Here is a 24,230-nt window from a genome sequence, read left to right on the forward strand (position 1 = left end):
TGTCTTCACTGTTCACAATCCCGGCAACAAGAATTTGCTGCGGACGGGGAACATGAAATTGTGGTTGGGCATTTAGCATGATCAAATTAGGTTGTTTTGTCTACACGCAGTGAACCTTTCTACTTTTATTAGGCAAGCTTTCACAGCAAGATAATGCACTTTTCAAATGGAAAAGAATGGTGCTCCGACCACTCTTCATGTTTAATTTTTTGCTAAGTAAACATTTAAAAAAAAAAAAATTCTCACAAACGTGCATTCCTGCAGGATTTGGTTTGCGCATTATTGGGCCTGAAATGCAGACTGCTTTGCCCAGTAATTCAACTTTTGCTTCGACTTGGGTTTTTTTTTTCTTGCCTCACGTTTGAAAGTTGTGTGTGTTGCATCCCAGGCTCCTTGTTTTATGACTTAAGAAAACCGATACAGGTAGTCCTCGGCTTAACAACAGTTCATTTAGTGACCATTCAAAGTTACAACAACCTACGGCTGTTTTTCACACGACTGTGGCCCCAGCTCCATGGTCAAGTGATCAAAATTAAATGCTTGACCCCTGACTCACATTAATGACGGTTACAGCGTCCGTCATCCCTTTTTGCAACTTTCTGACAAGTCAGATTTACTTAACGACTGTCTTGCTAACTTAACAACTGCAGTGATTCACTTAACAGCTATGGCATGAAAGATCATAAAACGGGGCAGAATTCACTTGACAACAGAAATATTGGGCTCGATTGTGGTCATAAGTGGAGGACTTACCTGTGTAAGAGAGACTAAAAATTCCAAAGAAGTGAGCTTTGGAAACAGATGTAATAGCAATCCAGTTTATTCTGTCCTTTAAAAAAAAATGTCTGCAGCTTTCCTGATGTGACGAGAAGTTTAGATAAGATGATTTACCTAATAAAAGTTTGATAATTCACTTCGGCTACAGTGAAGTCAATCTTCAGGAAAGATGCCTACTACAAGACACCCCCCCCCCAAAAAAAATGATAGAAAATGTACATTTCAGCCACTTCTCCATACCTTCTCTGTTTGCAGAGAAGAAAAGCAAGCGATCCTGGGAAAGAAAGGCAGAGAATTGAAATCTGCGCTTTGTCTTTCAACTGGTGAGAAGTTCAATAGATATATGCCTGTCCTTTTCATATAGATCCTGCAGATTGACTCCTTAATCAAGAAATACATTTAAAACACCGTTCCTTGCTCAGGAGGGGGGGGGAGAAGAAACCCTCACCCATCGATAAAACGAATGAATGCCTTTTGTTCGTTTTTGTTAATTAAATTTCTGACTTGGATCTTAATTTTCAAGCTGTCCTTCCACATTTTTCTGAAATGACTGCCGAGTCTGGTTTGAATAAATTACTGTGGATTGATTCAGTGGCACGCACACGCATGCACATACGTTGACTACGGGCCCATGGACTTTATATAATGATTTTGGACAGTTTCATCTGTTTTATTTTTATTGCTGGATGCTGTCTTTTCTTGACATCTCAATATTGCATTTCCTGATAGTTATTTCTTGCTTAGGTTCGGAATGGTGTTTTTAGGCCTGTCTCAAGCTGTAGAGACTCACCTGTGTTCATCTATTGCTCAAGATCCAAGATCTCTCTCTCTCCCTCCCTCCCTCCCTCCCTCCCTCCCTCCCTCCCTCCCTCCCTCCCTCCATCCATCCATCCATCTATCTATCTATCTATCTATCTATCTATCTATCTCTATCATCTATCTATCTATCTATCTATCTATCTATCTATCTATCTATCTATCTATCTATCTATCTATCTATCTATCTATCTATCTATCTAAGAGCCAAGGTGGCGCAGTGGTTAAATGCAGCACTGCAGGCTACTGCTAGATCAGCAGGTCAGCGGTTCAAATCTCACCGGCTCAGGGTTGACTCAGCCTTCCATCCTTCCGAGGTGGGTAAAATGAGGACCCAGATTGTTGGGGGCAATATGCTGACTCTCTGTAAACCGCTTAGAGAGGCCTGAAAGGCCTATGAAGCGGTATATATATAAGTCTACTGCTATTGCTATCTATCTATCTATCTACCTATCATCTATATCTATCTATCGATCTCTATCGATCTCTATCATCTATCTATCTACCTATCATCTATCTATATCTATATCTCTATCATCTATCTATCTATCTCTATCATCTATCTATCAATCTATCTCTATCTCTATCTATCATCTATCTATCTATCTATCTATCTATCTCTATCATCTATCATCTATCTATCTATCTATCTATATATCTATCATCTATCTATATCTATCTATCATCTATCTATCTATATCTATCTATCTATCTATCTATCTCTATCATCTATCTATCATCTATCTATCTATCTATCTATCTATCTCTATATCTATCATCTATCTATATCTATCTATCATCTATCTATATCTACCTACCTACCTACCTACCTACCTACCTACCTACCTACCTACCTACCTACCTACCTACCTATCTATCTATCTATCTATCTATCTATCTATCTATCTATCTCCTTAATGAGGATGTTATTTGATTATTTATTTATTTTCTGAACCTTTTTGGTGAGTGTCTTTTTTTCTCTGTTGTCATCCTTCCAGGACTAGTTTTGAGCTTCATGATGTATAAATATGGTACATTGTTCTTGTTAGTTGCGAAGTTGTGTCCGACCCATTGCAACCCCATGGACAACGTTCCCTTTTTGGCCTTCCCAAAAAGACTGCTAATTAATGAACCAAGGAAACACTCCATCTCTCCCCCACCCTCATTTGCCCCATTCATTTTGCTCCCTTTCTTCCCGTCTTGATGAATTTTGAACCCAAATTCCATGTTATTTATTGTTTTAATGTTGTGTACTGGGACGCGGTGGCTCAAAGAGGCTGTGCTTGTTGATCAGAAAGGTCTGCAGTTCGGCAGTTCGAATCCCCAGCGCTGCGTAACGGAGTGAGCTCCCGTGACTTGTCCCAACTTCTGCCAACCGAGCAGTTCGAAAGCATGTAAAAAAATGCAAGTAGAAAAATAGGAACCGCCTTTGGTGGGAAGGGAACAGCGTTCCGTGCGCCTTCGGCATTGAGCCATGCCGGCCACAGGACCACAGAGACATCCTCAGACAGCGCTGGCTCTTCGGCTTTGAAAAGGAGATGAGCACCGCCCCCTAGAGTCGGGAATGAACAGTTTTATTGCTTGTAAACCACCTAGAATTGCCCCCAGTGGAGATGGGAGGCAATGAATGAATGAATGAATGAATGAATGAATGAATGAATGAATGAATGAATGAATGAATGAATGAATGAAATAGAAAGCATGGCTATTTGGCTCTTAGGATCATGAATTCAAGTCTGAGATTTTACCTTTACGTTTACCCAGGTTAAAGTTACCCAGATCAAAGTATGGCCCTTTCAATTCCCACGCCCATCCTTCTAAGGTGGATTAAAGCTCTACATTAAAGAGATCACCTGGCATAATTTTAGGGCGTTATAAAGTACCCAAGATTGGAAGGGGAAGGCTTATTTTTACCTTGGTGTTTATTGTACAGCGTAAGGGCATTGTATGTTCTTCCTAATGGAGCCTGAGAAGTGATGCCATCCTCAGTTTTGGGAAGAGCCCTCTTAACCCATTAAATTGCCGCAAACCTGCACCCAATGTTTGATCAGAAGGCTGGAAATTACAGAGGGCAAACTGAAAACAGTGGATGCACCTCTTCAAGGTTTTCGTTTCGGAAATTGCTGGAGAATGGGCGTCTTTCTTTCCTGCCGAAAGAAACCAGGGTAATATTATCTGCCTGTGTGCTTTCTTCTTCAAAAGAGGAGCTGCCCTTAATTGGGTGGTGATAAGTGTGCATTTTGGGACAAACCGTATCACCGGCACTTTTAATAATATGGATAAGGGGTTTGCTTAAAAAGAAGATAACTGAATATTGTGCGAGGAGGAAAGGAAGTTTTGCATGTGTTCCCAAATGGTGTTTATTTGTTTATTTAATTTGTTTGTCGGGTATCTCACCTAAGTGACTCTGGCTAGTTTGCAACGACATGATAAAGCCCTTTAAATACATGAATAAAGGTAACAGATCATCCTCGTCTTCCAAACCACAATGGAGCCCAAAACTTCTGTTGCTAAGTGAGACTCTGGCTAAACGTTCCTCGGTCAGCTTTGAGGAACAAGTGATAAACTTTTGGAGTTAAAGCGTTTCTCTCCTTTCAAGTATGAACCTCGCAGAGTTTCTATTTTTGGAAATTAGAGGGTTCTTTAAACAAAAACTTTGTCTGCTACTTTGATCGTAATCTGAGAAAACGGCTCTTTGGATTTTGTGTGGTCCTGAAGGCTACAGCCATGGATGGGAACAAAGGTCGCTGAAATATCTGTACGTACCCCTCTGTTTGATGACATTTTAGGAATATCGTTTTATTCACAAATATTATTTATTATTTACTGTGAATTATTTATTCACAAAGCTCTCCCCTGCCTGAGAACACAAGACAAATCTGCTGTGGCTGATCTCAAAAAAATGCTAAATAGGACCAGAATTGTGCGTATGTGGCTGGACAATTCCCAAGAAATCCCATCATTGTAGCTAAAATTGGAAATGGGGAAGAAAAATCTCTGGGGAAGACAAGGAAAACCCATTTCCATACAGGTAGTCCTCGAATTATGACCACAGTAAAGACCGAAATTTCTGCCACTAAGCAAGACCGTCGTTACGTGAGTTTTGCTCCATGGGGCGACTTTTCTTGCCACAGTTGTTAAGTCAATCATCACTGCACTTGCTAGTAACACAGTCGTTAAGTGAATCCGGCTTCCCCCTGGACTTTGCTTGTCAGAGGTTCGCAACCGTCATAAGTACATGCCAGTTGCCAAGTGGGAAAATTTTGATCATGTGGCCAGGAGCATGCTGCAACATTTGTCGTCATTTAAAATGCTCACTTTTTCCAGCACCATTGTAACGTCGAAAGATCACTAAACAACTGGTTTTAATAGTGGTGAATAACTGTAGCTCGGGTGTAGGAGGAGTGCGGAGGTTTCGTTCTCCAAGCTTGTGGGTTGGTTTCCAAACATTTCGTTACCAGGCATGGTAACGTCTTCCATGGAGTTTAGGGGATGTTGTTGTCCTCCTGGGGTTTTAATGCTTTTTAAGTCCAGGATTACCTGTGCTGTTGCTCAGAAAACCACATTAATTGACCCATGAAACCAAGTCACGCTTCACTTGAAGGGATTTCTCTCAATTCTGACAGAAGTAGCACATTTCAAGATGCCAGCATGAATCAGGCAACTCACTGTGAAACGATTGCGTAAATTTATTTACAAGCACAGCCCCAACTGAGCCCAACATTTATGTCACTAAGCAAGAAGTTTGTGAAGTGAGTTTTTACTCCCATTTTAAGATTTTTTCTTGCCGCTGTTAAGTGAATATCACTTTGGTTGTTAAATGAGCCTGGCTTCCCCATGGACTTGGCTGGTCAGAAGGCGATCAGCCCCCCCCCCCCCCCCGCTCCAAACACTGCGACCGTCATCAGCAGGAGTTCGTTACCAAGCGTCTGAATGTAAATCACATGAACATGGGGCTGCTACAACAGTTGTAAGTGTGAAACGTGGTCCTAGGTTCCTTTTTCCGTGGTGGTGTAACTTTGAATGGTGACTAAATGTACTGTTTTAAGGACTACCTGTATAAGAATTTGGAAGGGGAAAGGAGAAGATTCTGAGAACTATTACTTTAGAACAGGCTTCACTGGATTATACATCTACCTACCTATTCTCTATCTCTCTATATAAATGGATGTATGTGTGTGTATGTTCCAGCATAACTCTGGAACACCTCAAGCAATTTCAACCAAACATACCCCTTGGGGTATGTGTTCTGTTAAGATACAGCCTGTTGTGCCATAAAATGGCTTCTGCTGTACAGCGCAGTGGAGTTGCCATGGTAGCGGCTTCAAGAACTCCATAAGGGGACTGCCTCTGGTAAGGGGGAAAATATCTAACATTAGAAATTACGTTTGGTCCGGACATTTTCCCCTTATAAATAAATATCGGGGCAATGGCAGGTTATCGACTAGTTATGTATAATCCACTATATGTGTGCATGTATACATGCAGGGCACCAGTTCAGTCTAGCTCCTTCTCCTTTTGAATTTCTGTTCCTCAAGAACGGAGACCTAAGTTTGAATGTGTGTGTACCGGATGTTTATTAATAGGCGGGGGAGAGGGGGGGGAGGGAAAAACCCTTATCAGAACCAGAGCAGGAGGGCGCATGTTTTGACTTGTGTTATCACATGCTTCTGTTTGCTTGAGATACAGCCTGAGAGGTTGAGGCCGGCTTGATCTGCTACTCCGGCTCTGTTTACTCAGAAGTAACGCCAAGCGTGCAGGGCGGCTTTCTGCCAGATCGGCCGGCACGGAGCTGGCATTTTTTTAAAGGAAGCTGGGATCGTGGTTGTTATCTGTAAGCAGATTGTATCTGCAAAGCTGGTTTCCAATCTGGAAAAGGCAGGTAGGCAGAGAAGAAACGCCATTAAAAAGGACCAGCTCTGGAAGGTAATTTGGGTGTCCAGCCCATCGTTTCGTTAGCGGACTTCAGAACGGAGAGCTTCACGTCTCTTACTTCCATTTGATGCCTCTATAAACGAAAGTCTTCCCCAGTCCTCCTCCTATTCCCTGGTAATAATCAGGTGCCATAACCTGTCATTTAGAGCCACAAAGAGCCAGGCCATTCCTTCATTTCCTGTCTCGTGAGGAGCTTTATCTGTCTTGTTTTCATTTTTTGCTTATCCTTGTTTTTCCCCGGGGGTGGGAGGTGGGGTGGGGGGAGGAAATTGGATTTTGTAAGGGAGAGATGATGTAGGTTAGGGTTGACTTGTAAAAGCCAGAAAAAACGTATTGGCAGGCTCCCAGGAAAGATTTGACGGGAATGTCAGCCTTGCCTCCTGACCTTGTCTGTCTTCTTCTAGTCTGTGTCTAGTCTCCCGTCCTTGGTTTTAGCGCAAAAAAAAAGGGGGTGGGTGGAACATCACGTTTTTAGGATTTTTAATTTTTAGTTGAACGCTTTAATTGTTCTGGATTGGTTTCTGCATTATCTGAGATCGCTGGGGTTTATGTCCAATCCAGGGGTCGGCAACCTTAAACACTCAAAGAGCCACAAAGGTCCCAACCAGAAGTTCAATTCTGGAGCCGACCGGAATTCTGGTTCCCCCATCATAGAGTCTCCTCCTAGCGCGCCATCCTTTTTCCTCTCCTGACTGGAATTCTGGTTCCCCCCACCACCACCATAGAGTCTCCTCCTAGCGCAGCATCCTTTTTCCTCTCCCGACTGGAATTCTGGTTCCCCCCACCACCACCATAGAGTCTCCTCCTAGCGCAGCATCCTTTTTCCTCTCCCGACTGGAATTCTGGTTCCCCCCACCACCGCCATAGAGTCTCCTCCTAGCGCAGCATCCTTTTTCCTCTCCTGACTGGAATTCTGGTTCCCACCACCACCACCATAGAGTCTCCTCCTAGCGTGGCATCCTTTTTCCTCTCCCGACTGGAATTCCGGTTCCCCCACCATAGAGTCTTCTCCTAGCGCGGCATCCTTTTTTGGGGAGCAACAAACCTGGAGATCCTAGTTTTGATTTAGATACCAGCCCTGAGTTTTTGAGTAAATTGGGGTTTCCTAATCTTAACCTTTGTATACATATAGTCCTCTGACGTATGACCTCAGTTGAGCGCCGGATTTCTGTGGATAAGCAAGGCAGTTATTAAATGAGTTCTGTCCCATTTTGCGATCTTTTTTTGCCATGGTTGCTAAACTAATTACCATAGCTGTTAAGTGAATCGTGCAGTCATTAAGTGAATTTGGCTCCCCCCCCCCCATTAACCCCTTGTCAAGGATGGTTGCAAATGAGAATTCCCATGACTCCGGGATACGGCAACTATCGTAAATAAACTTTAATCGTAAATACACTTTAAGCTTTAATGCAGTCACTACGGGGGTGCTGCAACGGTCATAAGTGTGAGAACTGGTCATAAGTCACTTTTCCCCCAGTGCCATTTGTAACTTTGAACCACCATTAATGGTTGTAAACCGAAGATTACCTGTATGGACTAAGGTTAGGAGAATAAGTTAGAAGCATTTTTGCTTTCATTTTGCTGCTTAAATGTTGTTTGGGGATGAAGCTTCTTCACAAGCAGTTGATGCAGTTTAATTACAGAATACTCTTTTGTCCTTTCAGCTTTCACTGTGAAATACCTGACAATCGACAATCGCATCTAAAATTTTTCAAAGGGGTTTATTGCTAATCGGTAAGTTTATAGATCCTTAAGCAGAATTTTCCTTTTCCAGAATTGCGATTAAAAAAAAAAAAAAAATCCTGCTAATTATTTTGCATCATTTTACAGCTAGCGGCTTATTCTTGTTTAACATTCTAGGTATTTATTTATGTTTAATCGTTTGATTCTGCCTGTAGACTAGTGGAAGTGTACTGAAAGGGTAGAATATTTTTTTTTAAATTATTTTCTTTAACCTTTCAAATATTTGTGCTGGATTGCTCAATGGTATATAGCAATTTAGCCTTTAGACTTATATACCGCTTCACGGTGCTTTTACAGCGCTCTCTAAGTGGTTTACAGAGTCAGCCTCTTGTCTCCCAACCATCTGGGTCCTCATTTTAGATTTCCTCCTTTTCTTCCAGCACTTAATTATCCACAAATTGTGTGCTTTTATATGATCAGGAAAGCCACAGTCTGGACCAGTGATTAATTTCCCCCCTTTGCTCCAAACCAGTTTTGTGTGACGCTTTCGCTTCATTAAGTCTCTAATTAGGAAAGATCCGTATTAGATTATGCATATATATATATATATATTTCTCTCTCCTTCCATCCAGTTTCTTAGTCAGCAACAACCTGAAGTTCTTCTTCGCTTTGAATTTTTTAATCCCGCCTTTATTATTTTTATATTCCTTCCTCCTCCTGTTCTCCCCACAAGAACAATCCTGTGAGGTGAGCTGGGATGAGAGGGAGGGACTGGCCCAAAGTCGCCCAGCTGGCCTTCGTGTCTAAGGCAAGGCTAGAACTCACAGTCTCCTGGTGATTGGCCTAAAGCAGTGGTTCCCAAACTTGGCAACTTTAAGACTTGTGGACTTCAACTCCCAGAATTCTCCAGCCCGCTCTGCTGGCTGGAGAATTCTGGGAGTTGAAGTCCACAAGTCTTAAAGTTGCCAAGTTTGGGAACCACTGGCCTAAAGTCACCCAGCTGGCTTTCATCCCTCTAAATGGCATCAGTTAGCCAGGACAGTCCAACATGCTGATAGTTGAGGTCATTATATTTGTGATGCAACTCAGGATGTCACCGGGGAAGATGGACTTTGCACTTCTGTCATTCTGTCCCTTGTCCGAGCCAGCACCATAGCAGAAATGGCTGTAATAGATACTTGGCCTTCCCTGGTTGCTAAGAACCTTCTTTGCTTGCATTTGGGACTCCCATCCATATCATGGTGAATGTGCAGATCAGAATATCTTCTCTAGGTCTGGTTTATGGAATGCTCACCATCTCAAAAAGTGGTTCCCGAATCATACAAAGCCATGTTCTGTTTAATAATAAACTGCAGTTGGATAAGTTGGATAATACCTTGGTAGAGCCACACATGCATCCAGTTTTGGTGCCAAGATGTAAAAAAGATGTGGAGACTCTAGAAAGAGTGCAGAGAAGAGCAACAAAGAGGATTAGAGGACTGGAGGCTCAAACATCTGAGGAACTGGGTATGTCTGGTTTAATGAAAAGGAGGACATGGGGAGACATAATAGCAGTCTTCCAATATTTCAGGGGCTGCCCCAAAGAAGAGGGAATCAAACTATTCTCCAAAGCTCCTTCAGGCAGGACAAGAAGCGATGGGTGGAAACTAATCAAGGAGAGAAGCAACTTAGAATTAAGGAGAAATTTTCTGACAGTTAGAACAAGTGGAACAGCTTGGCTCCAGAAGTTGTGAATGCTCCAACACTGGAACTTTTTAAAGAAGATGTTGGGTATCCATTTGACTGAAGTGGTGTAAGGTTTCCTGCCTGAGCAGGGGGTTGGACTAGAAGACCTCCAAGGTCCCTTCCAACTCTGTTGTTCTGTAAATTAACCTACAAAAAACACGTGGTAGATCCACATGAAGCCCTAAGCGAAAATCCAATAAGCTACTTTTACAGTTTACCATCTCCAGGAAATCAGACCAGAAACTTCAAAAAAAAAAAAAAAAGTTCTGTTATTGGAACTAATCAGTTTACCGGAATAACACTTCTTAAGCTTGAAATATATTTCATTTCATTTATTTTCATTTATTTGGGATTTATAGGCCGCCCTTTTCCCTGAGGGGACTCAGGGCGGCTTACAATCATAGGGAGGGGGGTGCAATGCAAAAAACATAAACAATATGTGAACAAACAATAAAAACACAACTTGCATTCAACACTCAACACTCGGGTGGGGCGAATTAGGAACTTATCCCCAGGCCTGTCGGGATAGCCAGGTCTTAAGGGCTGTGCGGAAGGTCTGGACGGTGGTGAGGGTGCGTATCTCGACGGGGAGGTCGTTCCACAGGGTCGGAGCTGCTACAGAGAAGGCTCTCCTCCGTGTAGTCGCCAGTCGGCATTGACTGGCGGATGGGATTCGGAGGAGGCCCAATCTGTGCGATCTAATTGGTCGGAGGGAGGTAATCGGCAGAAGGCGGTCTCTCAAGTACTCAGATCCACTACCATGGAGGGCTTTATAGGTGGTCAGTAACACCCTGAAGCGCACCCGGAGATCAACAGGTAGCCAGTGCAGCTCGCGGAGGATGGGTGTTATGTGGGCAAACCGCGGTGCGCCCACTATCACTCGCGCGGCTGCATTCTGAACTAACTGCAGTCGCCGGATGCACTTCAAGGGCAGCCCCATGTAGAGCGCATATAACTGACAACCAACCTGTAAAATGATTGATTTAGGGTTGACGATTTGCTTTCCGATGCCATATCGAACAACAGTATCCAGGATTCCCAGTTGCGGCTTTGCTGACTTGTAGTTAAGATTCAGCAATGCTAGACCTCACTGAATCTCCATACCCACCTTAGAATTGTGGTATCAGCAACATTAAAATTGAATTGAACGTTACGGTTGTTGGACTTAATTAGGAAATGAATTGCCCAGAATGTGAGGAGCTGTTTTAGGTGTGCCCAGAAAATGAAATATATTATATATATATATATATATTTTTAACTTGTAGCCTTTGAACAGCAGACACTAAATTGTATGGCATTTGAACACCAGAAAGATTTAAAAGGGAATTAATTTGTAGTAGAGGAAACACTTGGGAAACAAGTCAGTTTTGTGGTTGATTATATTATCATCATTAAAGGTATTATGCAAGTCATTTTTTTTTCCAGAACAGGTTCATTGAGTCGCATTCAAATTTGAACCCTGGTGTCTTTTAGAATTTTGCCATTTTTATGTAGATTATATGTTAATTTTAGTAATATCTTTTGCCTTTTCATACATAGCCACTTCAGTAAGAGTTTTGGGTTGAAATGTAGTCTGTAAGTATTTTAAGCAAATAGTAAATGCTTCTTCCTAAATTTTATCACTAGAATTCTACATAGGTCCTTTTGGTCTGTGGGGCGATTCTGATACATCCCATATTGTAATATTTATTCGCAGATAACAAATGTCCTGCTCTCAGCATCCGCTTTCTAATTTTGTCTTCCAGATCTTCCCATGATATATAGCGCCACAGAACTGGAAAGCAAGGGAGAGGACCTTGCCTTGCAGCTAAGCTCTGTCATGGTACGTGTACAGATCCTCCGGGGGTTGAGCAAAAGGAAAGGCAGCTGAAGCAGAGGAAGCATGGCGACCCTTAGGTGTTCACAGCACTCTTACAAAGTTTGATTGTTTCTCAACCTTTGGTAACTTGAAGCTGGGTGGACTTCAACTCCCAGAATTCCCCAGCCAGTCAAGCTGGCTGGGGAATTCTGGGAGTTGAAGTCTCCCCAGTTTCAAATTGCTATGGTTGAGAAACAATGCTAAAGGATTATAACTAAATAGGAGCCATCAGTGTGCAGCGGCTGTCGAAAAAGCCAACCGTTCCAGGCTGCATCAACACAGGGTTAGAATCAAGATTACGTGAAGTGTTAATACCACTTTATAAGGCCTTGGTAAGGCCACACTTGGAATGTTGCATTCAGTTTTGGTCGCCACGATGTAAAAAAGACGTGGAGACTCTAGAAAGAGTGCAGAGAAGAGCAACCAAGATGATTAGGGGACTGGAGGCTAAAACATATGAAGAACGGTTGCAGGAATTGGTATATGTCTAGTTTAAGGAAAAGAAGGACTAGGGGAGACATGATAGTCTTCCAGTATCTCAGGGGTTGCCACAAAGAAGAGGGAGTCAAACTATTCCCCAAAGCACCTGAGGGTAGAACAAGAAGCAATGGGTGGAAACTAATCAAGGAGAGAAGCAACTTAGAACTCAGGAGAAATTTCCTGACAGTGAGAACAACGAATCAGTGGAACACCTTGCCTCCAGAAGTTGTGAGGCTGGAAGTTTTTAAGAAGATGTTGGATAACAATTTGTCTGACATAGTGTAGAGTTTTCTGCCTATATAGGGGATTGGACTAGAAGACCTCCGAGGTCCCTTCCAACTCTGTTATTATATTATAACTCCTTCAGAAGATCGTTTCAATACTAGCAAAAATCAGTTAGCTTCACTCAGTTCTGTTGAGGACCTCATATAGAATTTCAGGTTCTAATGAAAGAAGTGAGTTGAGGATTTAAGTTAATCATTGCTATCCCTGGTAGCTCATCCAGGTGAAGCTTCCTCGCCTCTCTTTGTTTTACCTGGACAGACAAAAAAAACTATTCTATGTGCTTCTGAACCCTTGTTTCCAATGCACACACACAGAGAGAAAACAGATGTTCAGCCCAACGAGAGATGCTTTCAGAATTTCTGCTAGAAAAATAAATTACATCATTAGTGCAGCTAAAAAAATGGACCTGGCCGGGTTCACATATCACCCTAAGTTGTGGTTTAACCATTGCTTGTTGAGGAAACCACCACTAGCTGGGTATCTCATGCTAAGGCTTAACCTGCGAATGAATGTCGAAGGTTTTAGAGCAGGGCTGTCCAACCTAGGCAACTTTAAGACTTCCCAGAATTCCCCAGCCAGCCTTTCTCCATCCCTGGAGGTTTTTGGGAAGAGATTGGACAAGCATTTGTCAGGAATGGTTTAGGGTCTCCTGCTTAAGCAGAAGATTGGACTAGAAGACCTCCAGAGTCCCTTCTAACCTTAATATTTTATGTTCTGTGCTCTAAAAGGTTTGTTAGAGGAAGAGAGTTGCAGAATGTGGCGACTAAGGATGAATCTTCGTACCTATTCAGTTAGTAGAAAAATGTGACTGGCAAGCACGAGTGTATTGACATGAGCAGAATTGTCGGCTTGACTTCTAAACTTGATCATTCTCAGGATGAAGAGACTCATCATAGCCTTGAATGCATCCAAGCTAATCAGATCTTCCCCAGGAAGCAGCTGATCCGGGAGGATGAAAATCTCCAGGTCATCACTTGATTCTCCTTTGATCTTGCAGTGGGATCCGGGGCTGTGTGGGGTTTTTAGTCTAGATCAGACGGCAGAACTTTGAGGTGCTTGAGTTGGTTTCAACCTAGAAGATCCACGTCTTGGGTTGAAGCAGTGAGCTTGGTGGCAAAAATTCTAGGTATAGACAATCCTTGACTTTAGCACTGGTCCCTTAGTGGCCATTCAAGGCTACACCTGAAAAACAGGGGACTTACAACCAGGATTCTGATGGTCGGGCCCTTCCACCATCAGGTCACCGAACTTCACGAATGAAGGCGAAGATACGTGTTCCGGGATAATGTCGCAGGATCCAATCTAGGTGGGGCACCAAGACCAAAGGTTTTGTCTTCCGAGCTTGCAAGAATACGAGCGAGCGGTCAGGTGAGGAGGCCCGAACTCATTGGCAGCCTCACATTGCAATGAACAAGACGCACATTCAATTTTGAAGCTACGATGATTGTTGGCCGAGCAGGTACAAAAACAGCCAGGGAAATGATTGAAGCCTGGGAGACGGGTCCCTTGTCAGTTAACAGGAGTGCTGAATTACCCCCAGCTTGTCAAATACTTCAGAGCCCAGGGCTTGGCGGCACAAGGAAACGGCAGCCAGCCGCCAGCCCTCAACGCACCACTTAGCCAATAGGAAGGCACCACATAAACACGAGTCACAGAGCAGCCCAAAGCGCCTTTTGAAGATGTTCTCCAGCATGAGTCTGAAAACTCGGAAGGGTAAATCCCTGGTCCTGGCGACCGACCCAAATTTGATCTCACATCATTATCCCGGGACACGTGTGTTTGCCTTCCTTCACCAATCGTGTGTACTTTCAAGGGGCGCGCATTTCTGAAGTAGACGTCCTTGAGATATGCCGCCTTCCCCCTGTAAAGGAAACGGTTCTTTCCGCTGTCTCTGCAGGTCCCATTTCTCGAACTTCACGGGGAGAGCACGGAGTACGTCGGCCGAGCGGATGATGCTGTCATTGCCCTGTCCAACTACAGGCTTCACATCAAATTTAAGGAATCCGTGGTGAACGTAAGTGGTCTCTTCTGAACCAGAAACCCTGGTGGTGAGGGAAGCGGGAGCTACGCTGGTGAAAATATCTGAAAAGCCAGCGTGGTGTAATATTTTGGCCGACATCTGTCATTGGTGGCAGTTCAATTCCTTGCCCGTCAACTCTCGTGCCGTCCGGTTGTTGGTGCCAGTGCAGAGAGGCGTGTGGAAATTTAAAGCAATCTCGCAAGGCTCTTGTTCAAAAACGGGTGATTGACAGCAAGGAAAGCATCACTGTCGTACTTGACTATTTTGACCCTCGTGCATATTCTGCTGCGGAAACTTGCGGGTTTCCTCGCCAGCTGGCAAGTTAAAACACGTCCTTGCAGCTGCCCGGCTGCAAGAGTTCGTTCTTCTTTCGCTCCCAGCACGAAGCTCTGAGTCACCTCAAAGCAACGCCAGGGAGAAGAGATCTATTAGAATTAGAACTTGGCATCAGCCCAGACCTCGATGCCAACCAACTTTGTTGTTCATGTGGAGCTGTTGGGACGTTGTAAGCCGGCTGCGCGATGCTCAAAATCTCAAGCAGGTTTACAAAACCTTGAGGATCTTCCTTTATATCAATAACACTTGGACTTATACGCCGCTTCGCAGGGCTTTCCATACCCCTCTAAGTGTTTTATATAAAGTCAGCATCTTGTCCCCAACAATCTGGGTCCTCATTTTACCCACATCGGAAGGGCAGAAGGCTGAGCCAACTGTGTGCCAGTCAGGATCCTACTTGGAGGCCTCCTCTTCCACACCTGCAGCGCCCCAGCTCACCTGTCCTTTCTGGGTCGCTTGACCTGTTCCCAAAGAACATCCTAAACGTCATCAATATCCTTATTTGTTCAGAATGACAATTCTGAGGCTGTGAGACTCTGAAGCCTTTCAGGAAATAAATACTGCTGGTTCTTTGCAGCCATTTTATTAACCTGTTTCAAATTAGACTTTTCTTTTCTTTTTCTTTTTAAATTAAAAAAAAGGAGACGTTTCAAGCAAGGAAAAGGGGTATGGCAGACACCAGGCAGGTCTTTGTAGGGATTTTGGTAGCCTCGCTCTGTTGAAGCAAAATAACTGCATCCCTTCGCTTTAGATCTTTACTTTAGATTTTTTTTTTTAATCCTGCTTTTTATTATTTTGTATAAATAAGGCGGAGAAAATACATCATACTTTTTCCACCTCCTCCTCCTATCTACAGCCATAACTCTGTGAGATGGGCTGGGCTGAAAGAGAAGTCACCCACCTGACTTTCATGCCTAAGGCAGGACTGGAACTCACCGTCTCCAGGTTTCTAGTCTGGTTCCTTAAGCCAGTGTTTCTCAAGCTTGGCAACTTGAAGATGTCCGGACTTCAACTCCCAGAATTCCCCAGCCAGCATTCGCTGGCTGGGGAATTCTGGGAGTTGAAGTCTGGACATCTTCAAGTTGCCAAGCTTGAGAAACACTGGCTTAAGCACTGCACCAATATGGCTCTGGTTTATATCTTCATATTAAGAAGCCAAGTTTTGGCCGTTTATTTCTGGACGCCACCTTCCATGGCCTGCCTTCACATGATCGTAAACCAAACCTAGCTGTAATCTCCCTCTCCCCCCCATTTTTTTTTTAAACAGGGCCCTCGTGCTAATCCATAAAGTAGAATTCTGTAATTAAACAAAACGATATCCCTGTTCAGACTTGGCTGGATTGGTTCCTCCCTCTCTCTCTCTCTCTCTCTCCCTCTCCCTCTCCCTCTCCCTCTCTCCCTCCCTCTCTCCCTCTCCCTCTCCCTCCCTCTCTCCCTCTCCCTCTCCCTCCCTCTCTCCCTCTCTCCCTCTCCCTCTCTCTCCTTTGCAGCTGCGAGTTCGTTTCCATGTTAGCTGATTCTTGTCTTTGATGTGCAGCGAATCAGTTGCAAAATTAACCTGCCCAAGAACCTCAGAGGAACAAAAATGTTGTTTGTTTAGCAATGGACAGCATTCTAAATAAAGAATGCGACTGCGGCTGGCATGAAAGTTGAGTTATTGCTCGGCTAGGCGAGAACGAGCGCCTGGAATGGGTGCCGTCTCACAGCGTTAAGTAATATTAAATGAATTTATACTCTTAATATTGCATGGGAATTGCTGCGATGAGAAACCTCGGACAACTACAGCGGAAGGCAGAACCAGATCAAGAGATTCAGTTGTGAGCTGGCTTGTGCAACCACACCAAATTCCCAACCTCGGTTCACCAACCGTATAATTGCTGTGTTCATACCGCATTTTCCCCGAAAATAAGACAGGGTCTTATTTTCTTTTGACCCCCGAAATAAGCGCTTGGCCTTAATTTCGGGCAAGTCTTACTATTTTTGAGATGCAGGAGGCAGCGAGTGTGGTCATCTCATGGCTGCTGCTGTGTTGCAATATTTTTGGGGAGGGCTTATTTTAGGGCGTGCGTTCAAAAGCCCCGATTGGGCTTATTATCCAGGGAGGTCTTATTTTCGGGGAAACAAAAGCAAACCATAAAATGGCACGATATGGCCTGGTTTGCATAAAATACAAAGCTAGTATTTAGGTTCCCACAACATGTTGGCCCCCTCCATTGAACCACCATAGTTTACACAGTGATGATCACTTTGACTAGACCGGCTCTTGTGCAAACGCAGCCCATTATTTGCTTGCGAGGGAAAGGCTAGGGAGAGTTGTGATATAGTTGGTTACAAAGAGCTGCTGTGTGGAAGAGAGGTGGGCACTGATAAAGGAGAATATTCGTAGTTGGGCGTTGAAATGAAGGGATCCTTGGTGCTCTCTGAGCTTGGTGGTTTACTTGCAAGGCGTTGCATCACTCAAACTAGGTGACAGTGTCGGAGCACGGATGATTCCACCTGGTTCGAGTAATGAAGCGTCTGCAAGAAAACCAGCAAGCTCAGGGAGCACCCAGGACCCCACAGTCCTCCTCCTCGCACTGATGATGTTACCTAGCTGGGTCGTGAAACGTCTGCAATAAAACCACCAAGCTCAGGGAGCACCAAGGACCCCTCAGAGGGGGTTGCGTTCTCTGTGGCAATCGGGCAAGGCTGAGATTTTGAGAAAGGAGATTCAAATAGGAGCCTTGAAATATGTGGCTACAAGGCCCGAATCCTTCCCTTAAATATTGCTGCCAACTGATGGGGAGCTAGCTAGCCTCTTCCGTAGCATCCCCTGGCCTGTGGAAGACCCTGACCCTGAACCCCAGCCGATCTCCACCCTCCTAGTCTTCCATGGAACTGTGAAGACCTGGTGGTTCTTCCCCCCCCCCCCCCCCCGCTCTGGTTTAAGATTAGGTGACTGACCATTGGAAGGTTGGCTTGGCGCCAGGTCTTTATTGTTTTTAATGTGTCTGGTTTTATAGTTTTGATATGGCTTTCATGGTCTTTTAACTTTTGATTGAGAGCCGCCCAGAGCTGGTTATAAGATGGGCGGCTATATAAATGTTTTAAGGAAAGGAATGAGGTAAAGAGACAGTCTTGAAGAGAAGATTCAGAGGCTGTTGAAGAAACCACAACTGCTGGAAAGTCTCCCGCTCGAGCAGGGGTTGGACTAGAAGACCCCCAAGGTCCCTTCCGACTCTGTTATTCCATAGGGCAGTGTTTCTCAACCTTGGTCACCTGAAGATGCGTGGACTTCAACTCCCAGAATCCCCCAGCCAGCAGAACTGGCTGGGGGATTCTGGGAGTTGAAGTCCATGCATCTTCAGGTGACCAAGGTTGAGAAACACTGCCATAGGGTAAAAGAGGGAGGGAAGGAAAAACAAACCGACTTGCAATAGTCTGTTATTATACCCTATCATAATGGGAGGTGGTGGCTCAGTGACTAAGAGACTGAGCTTGTCAATCAGAAAGGTCGGCAGTTCGGCGGTTCGAATCCCCAGCGCCGTGTAACAGAGTGAGCTCCTGTGACTTGTCCCAGCTTCTGCCAACCTAGCAGTTCGAAAGCACGTAAAAAATGCAAGTAGAAAAATAGGGACCACCTTTGGTGGGAAGCAAACAGCGTTCCGTGCACCTTTGGGGTTGAGCCATGCCGGCCACATGACCACGGAGACGTCTTTGGACAGCGCTGGCTCTTTGGCTTTGAAACGGAGATGAGCACCGCCCCCTAGAGTCGGGAACGACTAGCACATATGTGCGAGGGGAACCTTTACCTTTTACCTAGGTGTTTAAATAGGGCTGGAGATTTCATCTAGGAGGATTCTTGCAGGGAGTCAGTTAAGATGATCTCTCTGGTCCCTTCTGACTGCATACAGTAATTTTATAATGGTTTGATTCCAAGTAGTGGAGCTGCAATTTTCAGTACTTTGGAGAGCTCTTCTCCCATTTTTAGTATTTTTTTTATTGGTGGAGTAAACTGAACAAACGAAATCCTTATTAGGCATGATTATCTTGGATAGCTTTTATCTCACAGCTTCATTGAAAATGAATCCCCTGACTCTTTCCTTGTTGCTTAGTTAGACAGTGTCTCCAATGCAGTGAGCATGAATTTGGGTCAACTCTGGGAAATATTGGAGAACAGGGGAGCCTGGTGTGCGAGGGTGTCGCAAAGAGTCGGACATGACTTGGCCCCTGAACCACAAAAAACAACTCCTCCTTTGTAACACTGGAGGGAATTTCTTGAGGTTTCGCTTCAGAACATCTTGTGCAGGCAAAAATTAGTAACCCAAAATTCACTTCACCATCCTTGTCTTAGCAGACTGCCATGAGAAAAACAGGTCTATATACGTTGTGTTCTTCCGTGGATGCTTCCTTTGTCCTTTGTAAGCACCAAAGGTGTGAACTCCATGAAATGCACAATCCCGTTTTGCTTTAAAAGACCCCACTTCCCTCCAATCAGGACATGAGGTTTAATGGGCCCAGTGTTCAATTTGCATTTGTTAGTTACCTAGACGATGCAGGTTTTTAAGCCCATCTTTGGATTCCCCCTAATTTTGTCCTTTGTTTGCAATTCATTAGAATGTCTGTAAGTTTGCCGCTTATGAGATCTCAGTAAGTAGAACATTATTGTTTAGCACTTGTACTGCCGCACCTTTGCTTGGAATACAGTGAACATGTGCTGACCGTGGCTTGCGACATAGGCAGGCGTGCATGGATCGTGTCGGAGCATGAAGTTGCCTCCTGTATAAATAAATACCTGAATAAAAGATTCAGTAGACCCAAGTGGCCAACTCATGGAATGATGGCTTCCCTGAAGTGCTGACACGCCCAACAACTAAACTCAACGCGGATACTTTATGCATGCATGAAATGTAAGAGGCTTCTCTCTTGCTTGTCCAAATTAGGTCACTCCCAAAAGCTACACATTTGAACTGGGTTTGACCCTGAATAAGTCTTGGATAGGTTCCCTCTGTTCCAAGGGTTCAGATCTGACGTCGAATTACACCATCGTCTTTCTTCCCCTATTTGGTTTAATTTTGAAATTTTAACTTCCCTTGCTCGTGTATTTTCCCCCAAAGTGACTCTTCCCAGCCACAGTACGCAGCCAGTCCAGAAGCTTCAAATATCTTTCGGAGATTGTTTATTTAATTACAGGCAATCCACATTCCTAGAGATTAGGCTCTGTGAAATGCCAGGGGTAAGCTTGACTAGTTCTGCATGCTCATTCATAACCGGGAAGGTAATTGGTAATGTATGGACCAACCTGGCTCTTGGAGGAAACGTCTTTACGAAGAGCACTGAAAAGGGGTTAGGAATAGCGAGTCAAAGAAATTAAAGGGTTAAGATAAGACAAAGAAAGGGAAGCGGGACAAGATCTAATTTGCACCACGATCATTAACTATTTTTTGCCATATTCTTCCTGAATTTTGCCACACCCATCAAACTTTTTTGTTCATTAATCCCACCTCTCAATTTTGGAAGGCCTCGTCAGCTTCATCCAGGGGTGACTTTGGGAGGGGTCTCTCTGAGCTTTTGTTACCTAAACCAGGGCTCCCCAACTTTGGAATTCCTCAGCCAGCTGTGGGATCCAAAAGTCCACAAGTTTTAAAAGTTACCAAGTTTGGAGACTCCTGATTTAAGTCAAACTTTCACTCTTGCTACCTATTTTTTTGGGGGGGGAGGGGAGGGTAAGGGAGAGTTTCTCAATCTTTTGGGGCCACCTTGAGATCTGAAACCTAGAACCCCCTTTGTGGAACAGTACATTTAAATTCACAAAACAAAAGAGTGAAAATAAAGTTACAATCCCCCCCCCAAAAAAATCCAATTTATGGACCTCCAATTTAGAGGAGCCAATCATAGGATTCTCCTAATTGCTGGGCACAGATGGTAATCTTCACACTGATATTAAACGGTCTTCCTAAACAAACCACATCCTTATTCTCCAGTTACAGCAACTACACCTGCAGCAGCCTATTATTTTCTCAAAATCATGCTTTCCTTTTCACCAATTTTTCTTGGTCACAGACAATTAATAGCATCCATTTTCAATTCTGCTTTTTGACATATCCCTGTCATTCCCATCTAAATTTCTAAAATACTCCCTTCCTTTTCGCTTTTATCCTGGCATACATTTTTTTTATTGTTGTTCTTTCTCCTGGAAGTTGTTTCTTTTCCAAAGGATTTACATTCCCCCCCCCCTTGCCCCCTCTAAACAGTCGATTCACTATTTTATCAAAACATTGCATTTTGCTAACAAAATTCAGCAAATCGTTATTGGAGGCTGGCATCAATGATTGAACCTGCATGATGTGTTTTGATTTGTGGTGGTTTTCAGCATGGAGATTGCTTGGAGGGGTGGTGGTGGTGGGATATAATGCTTGGCAAAAAGGCAGAATCCGAAGGAGCATGAAATGCCTTTCCTAGGGAGTCAATACGCCATTTTTATGGAGAGGAATGAAGTACACAAAGGGAATTGTTCAGAAGGAAGGAAAGCGGAACAGATGGAAGGAAGGAGCAGAGGAAGTGACAACTGAGGGGGCTGTAAGTGTCAACGGGGAAACAAAGAGTGTTAGGAAGAAGAAGTCAAGAGAAGACTAGAATATTTAGTTTAGCCTTTGACTTCTAGATATAATTCACTTTCAAAGTGGCTCTCTGGGGGGGACAGCCTTCTTCCCAAGACACCCAACTGGTCAGTCAATTCTAACACAGGTAATCCTCGACTTACATTGGTTCGCTTAGCAACTGTTCAAAGTGGCAACGGCCCTGAAAAAGGCGATTCACGACCGTTTTTCAAGTTACACGGTGCAGCCTCTCCGTGGTCATGTGATCAGAATTCGGACCCTTGGCAGCCGGCTCATCCATGGTGATGTAGTCTCCCCCTCCCTCCCTCCCTCTTTTCCAAAGATTGGTTATTCCTTCAACCTCTGTGTGTGTGTGTGTGTGTGTGTGTGTCAGGATTTCTCTGGCTTTTCCTCTATTCAGTTACAGGTGGTCCTCGACTCAACGACCTTTCGTTTAACGGTTTGAAGTTATGACAGCTTCAAGAGGGGGGGGGAAATGACCGGCTCGAAGTTATGACCATTGCAACACACACACGTCATGTGAACAGGAATTTGGTCTCGATGACTGTCCCCAGTTGGCTTCCAACAAGCAACCCGATTCATTTAACAACCATGCAGTTCATTTAGTGACCATGGTGATTCACTTAACGGCCGTGGGTAAACATGGTTGTAAAATGGAGTTGGGTCATATGATGGCCCGCTTAATGGCTGCAGCACTTAGTGACTGAGATTTGGGTTCCAATTATGGTTGTAAGTTGAGGACTATCTATAATTGGGTTTTGGGTTTTTGAATGCTTTGATTCCCACAGTGCGAGGGCATTGTGTTGTTTGGTTTTTAATTTGGTGGATTATAATTAATAAGGGTACATTAATTCTACCTAATTTATCTACTTCAATAGTGTAGTGTAACAAAGCCACAGTATCCTATGTGAGCCTGGACACCCTTTTAAGTCTTTGGGGAAGTCAAGCCAGACTTGAATGTGGGGAAGTTTTGCAAAGACTTTCTCAATTTCTGAAACGCTGCCCCTCTTCCCCATAGTTCGGCTTTGTTCGAGTTCTCAGAGTAATTTTGAAAGTTGGTGAGGCAAGAGCTGTTGAAGAAAGAGAGTTGTCGGTTGCAAAGGCATTTCGTTGGATGAGAACGAAACGAAATGTTTTCAAGAGAAACAAAACCCAAGAAAGTCCATTTCCTTTTGGAAAAGCACCTTTGGGGTAACCGTGACCTGGATGATTAAGCATTTCCATAGACACTTGTGTGTGTCAACTGTCCTCATTCCTGATGGCCAAATTCAGAGACATGTACTAAAACGTTGGGAGTTTTACAGTAGAGTTAAACGCAACACAGTTTCATCAAGGTGGATTTTAGATCAAAATGAGAAATGTGTCTACATGCCACATTATGCATCGCTTTACTTCATGATTTAACCTTGGATACTTGTATATAATGGGAGGGAAATGCTACCAGTAATTGCCAGTGTGAGTAATGTTTCATTCCAGGGCTCCAGCTGTCTACTAAATCCTTGTGAGAAAATGGGTGTTAGCCTTTCGGGAGTAAATCTTATGTCACCTTTTCCATCACAGGTTCCATTGCAGCTCATAGAAAGCGTGGAGTGTCGGGATATTTTCCAGCTTCACTTGACTTGCAAAGATTGCAAAGTTATCAGGTGTGTATGGCACAACCCAGTCCGTATTTTATGTTAGTTAGTTTATGCAAGTGTGGCCTCCCCTCCTTTAAAATAAATACAACTGCCTTTTGAATCATTAGGAATTGCGCTTTAACAGCACCAGCAAAATACTGGCAGAATAATCTCAAAAGTTTTGATTTATCAGTGGATGGCATTGGGATGTCAAAAATAATGGCTCAATATTTATCCATCATTTATTTATTTGTTAAGTTTATCTGCCAGCCTGTCTAGGGAATTCTGGGAGAATTCTGGGAGTTGGGAGTCTGCAAGTCTTAAAGTTGCCAAGTTTGGAGACCCCTTACCTGCCAGAAAATGAGTGTGCAGGTCATAATGATTATTTTTAAAATAAGCTCTTCCTCAATAGATAATTTCCTTCTGGTCTGCTCTGACCTTAGCCCCTAATTTCATGGTCAGCTGCATATTTGTGAAGGAAAGTTAAAACATTCCTTGCCTTTTATTGGCTTTTGCATGGGTTTTTTTATTTATTTTTTGCAGGTGCCAGTTCTCGACTTTTGAGCAGTGTCAAGAGTGGCTGAAGAGGCTGAACAACGCCATCCGCCCCCCCTCAAAGATAGAGGACGTTTTCTCTTTCGCTTACCATGCCTGGTGCATGGAGGTGTACGCCAGTGAAAAGGAGCAACATGGCGATTTGTGCCGCCCAGGTACGATGGGTCTTTGGCTGGGACTAGGATAGGTTTGTTCGGTTTTTTTACAACAACCATTACCTGGTATACTACACGCAGTCTTCAAGTTACGACCATTCCTTTAGCGACCATCAAAGTTACAATTATGCTTAAAAAAGTGGATTATGACCGATCCTTATGCTTAACAATCAGATCCCAAAGGCTGCATGATGAAAATTCAGGCGCTTGGTGGCTGCATCATTGGGGTCATGTGATCACCATTTTGCTCATGGCTGGCTGGTTGGGGTATTCTGGGAGTTGGAGTCCACAGGTCCAGGGCACTAGCACTTAGCCTTATATCCCGCTTCCCAGTGCTTTACAGTCTTTTCTGAGCAGTTTACAAGTCAGCACAATCTGGGCCTTCATTTT

General features: G+C 43.9%; 1 protein-coding gene across 4 annotated transcripts in view; it reads left to right on the plus strand.

The window, feature by feature from the left end:
* The window catches only part of MTMR3 (myotubularin related protein 3), a 57,186-nt gene that overhangs the window by 13,048 nt on the left and 19,908 nt on the right, over positions 1-24,230 (plus strand). For 3 of the 4 annotated variants that reach the window (XM_032228929.1, XM_032228932.1, XM_032228933.1), the window contains exons 2-7: positions 8,193-8,262; positions 11,682-11,758; positions 13,436-13,525; positions 14,457-14,573; positions 23,075-23,157; positions 23,674-23,840. In XM_032228929.1, coding sequence (XP_032084820.1) covers positions 11,690-11,758; positions 13,436-13,525; positions 14,457-14,573; positions 23,075-23,157; positions 23,674-23,840 — 526 coding nt within the window. In that variant the 5' untranslated portion in view covers positions 8,193-8,262; positions 11,682-11,689. Of the gene's footprint in view, positions 1-6,351; positions 6,520-8,192; positions 8,263-11,681; positions 11,759-13,435; positions 13,526-14,456; positions 14,574-23,074; positions 23,158-23,673; positions 23,841-24,230 lie in introns of those variants that run through there. The other variant, XM_032228930.1, reaches the window with a different exon arrangement.

Source organism: Thamnophis elegans, chromosome 13 (genome assembly GCF_009769535.1).
Source record: "Thamnophis elegans isolate rThaEle1 chromosome 13, rThaEle1.pri, whole genome shotgun sequence".
In the NCBI taxonomy this organism is placed as follows: Eukaryota; Metazoa; Chordata; class Lepidosauria; order Squamata; family Colubridae; genus Thamnophis; species Thamnophis elegans.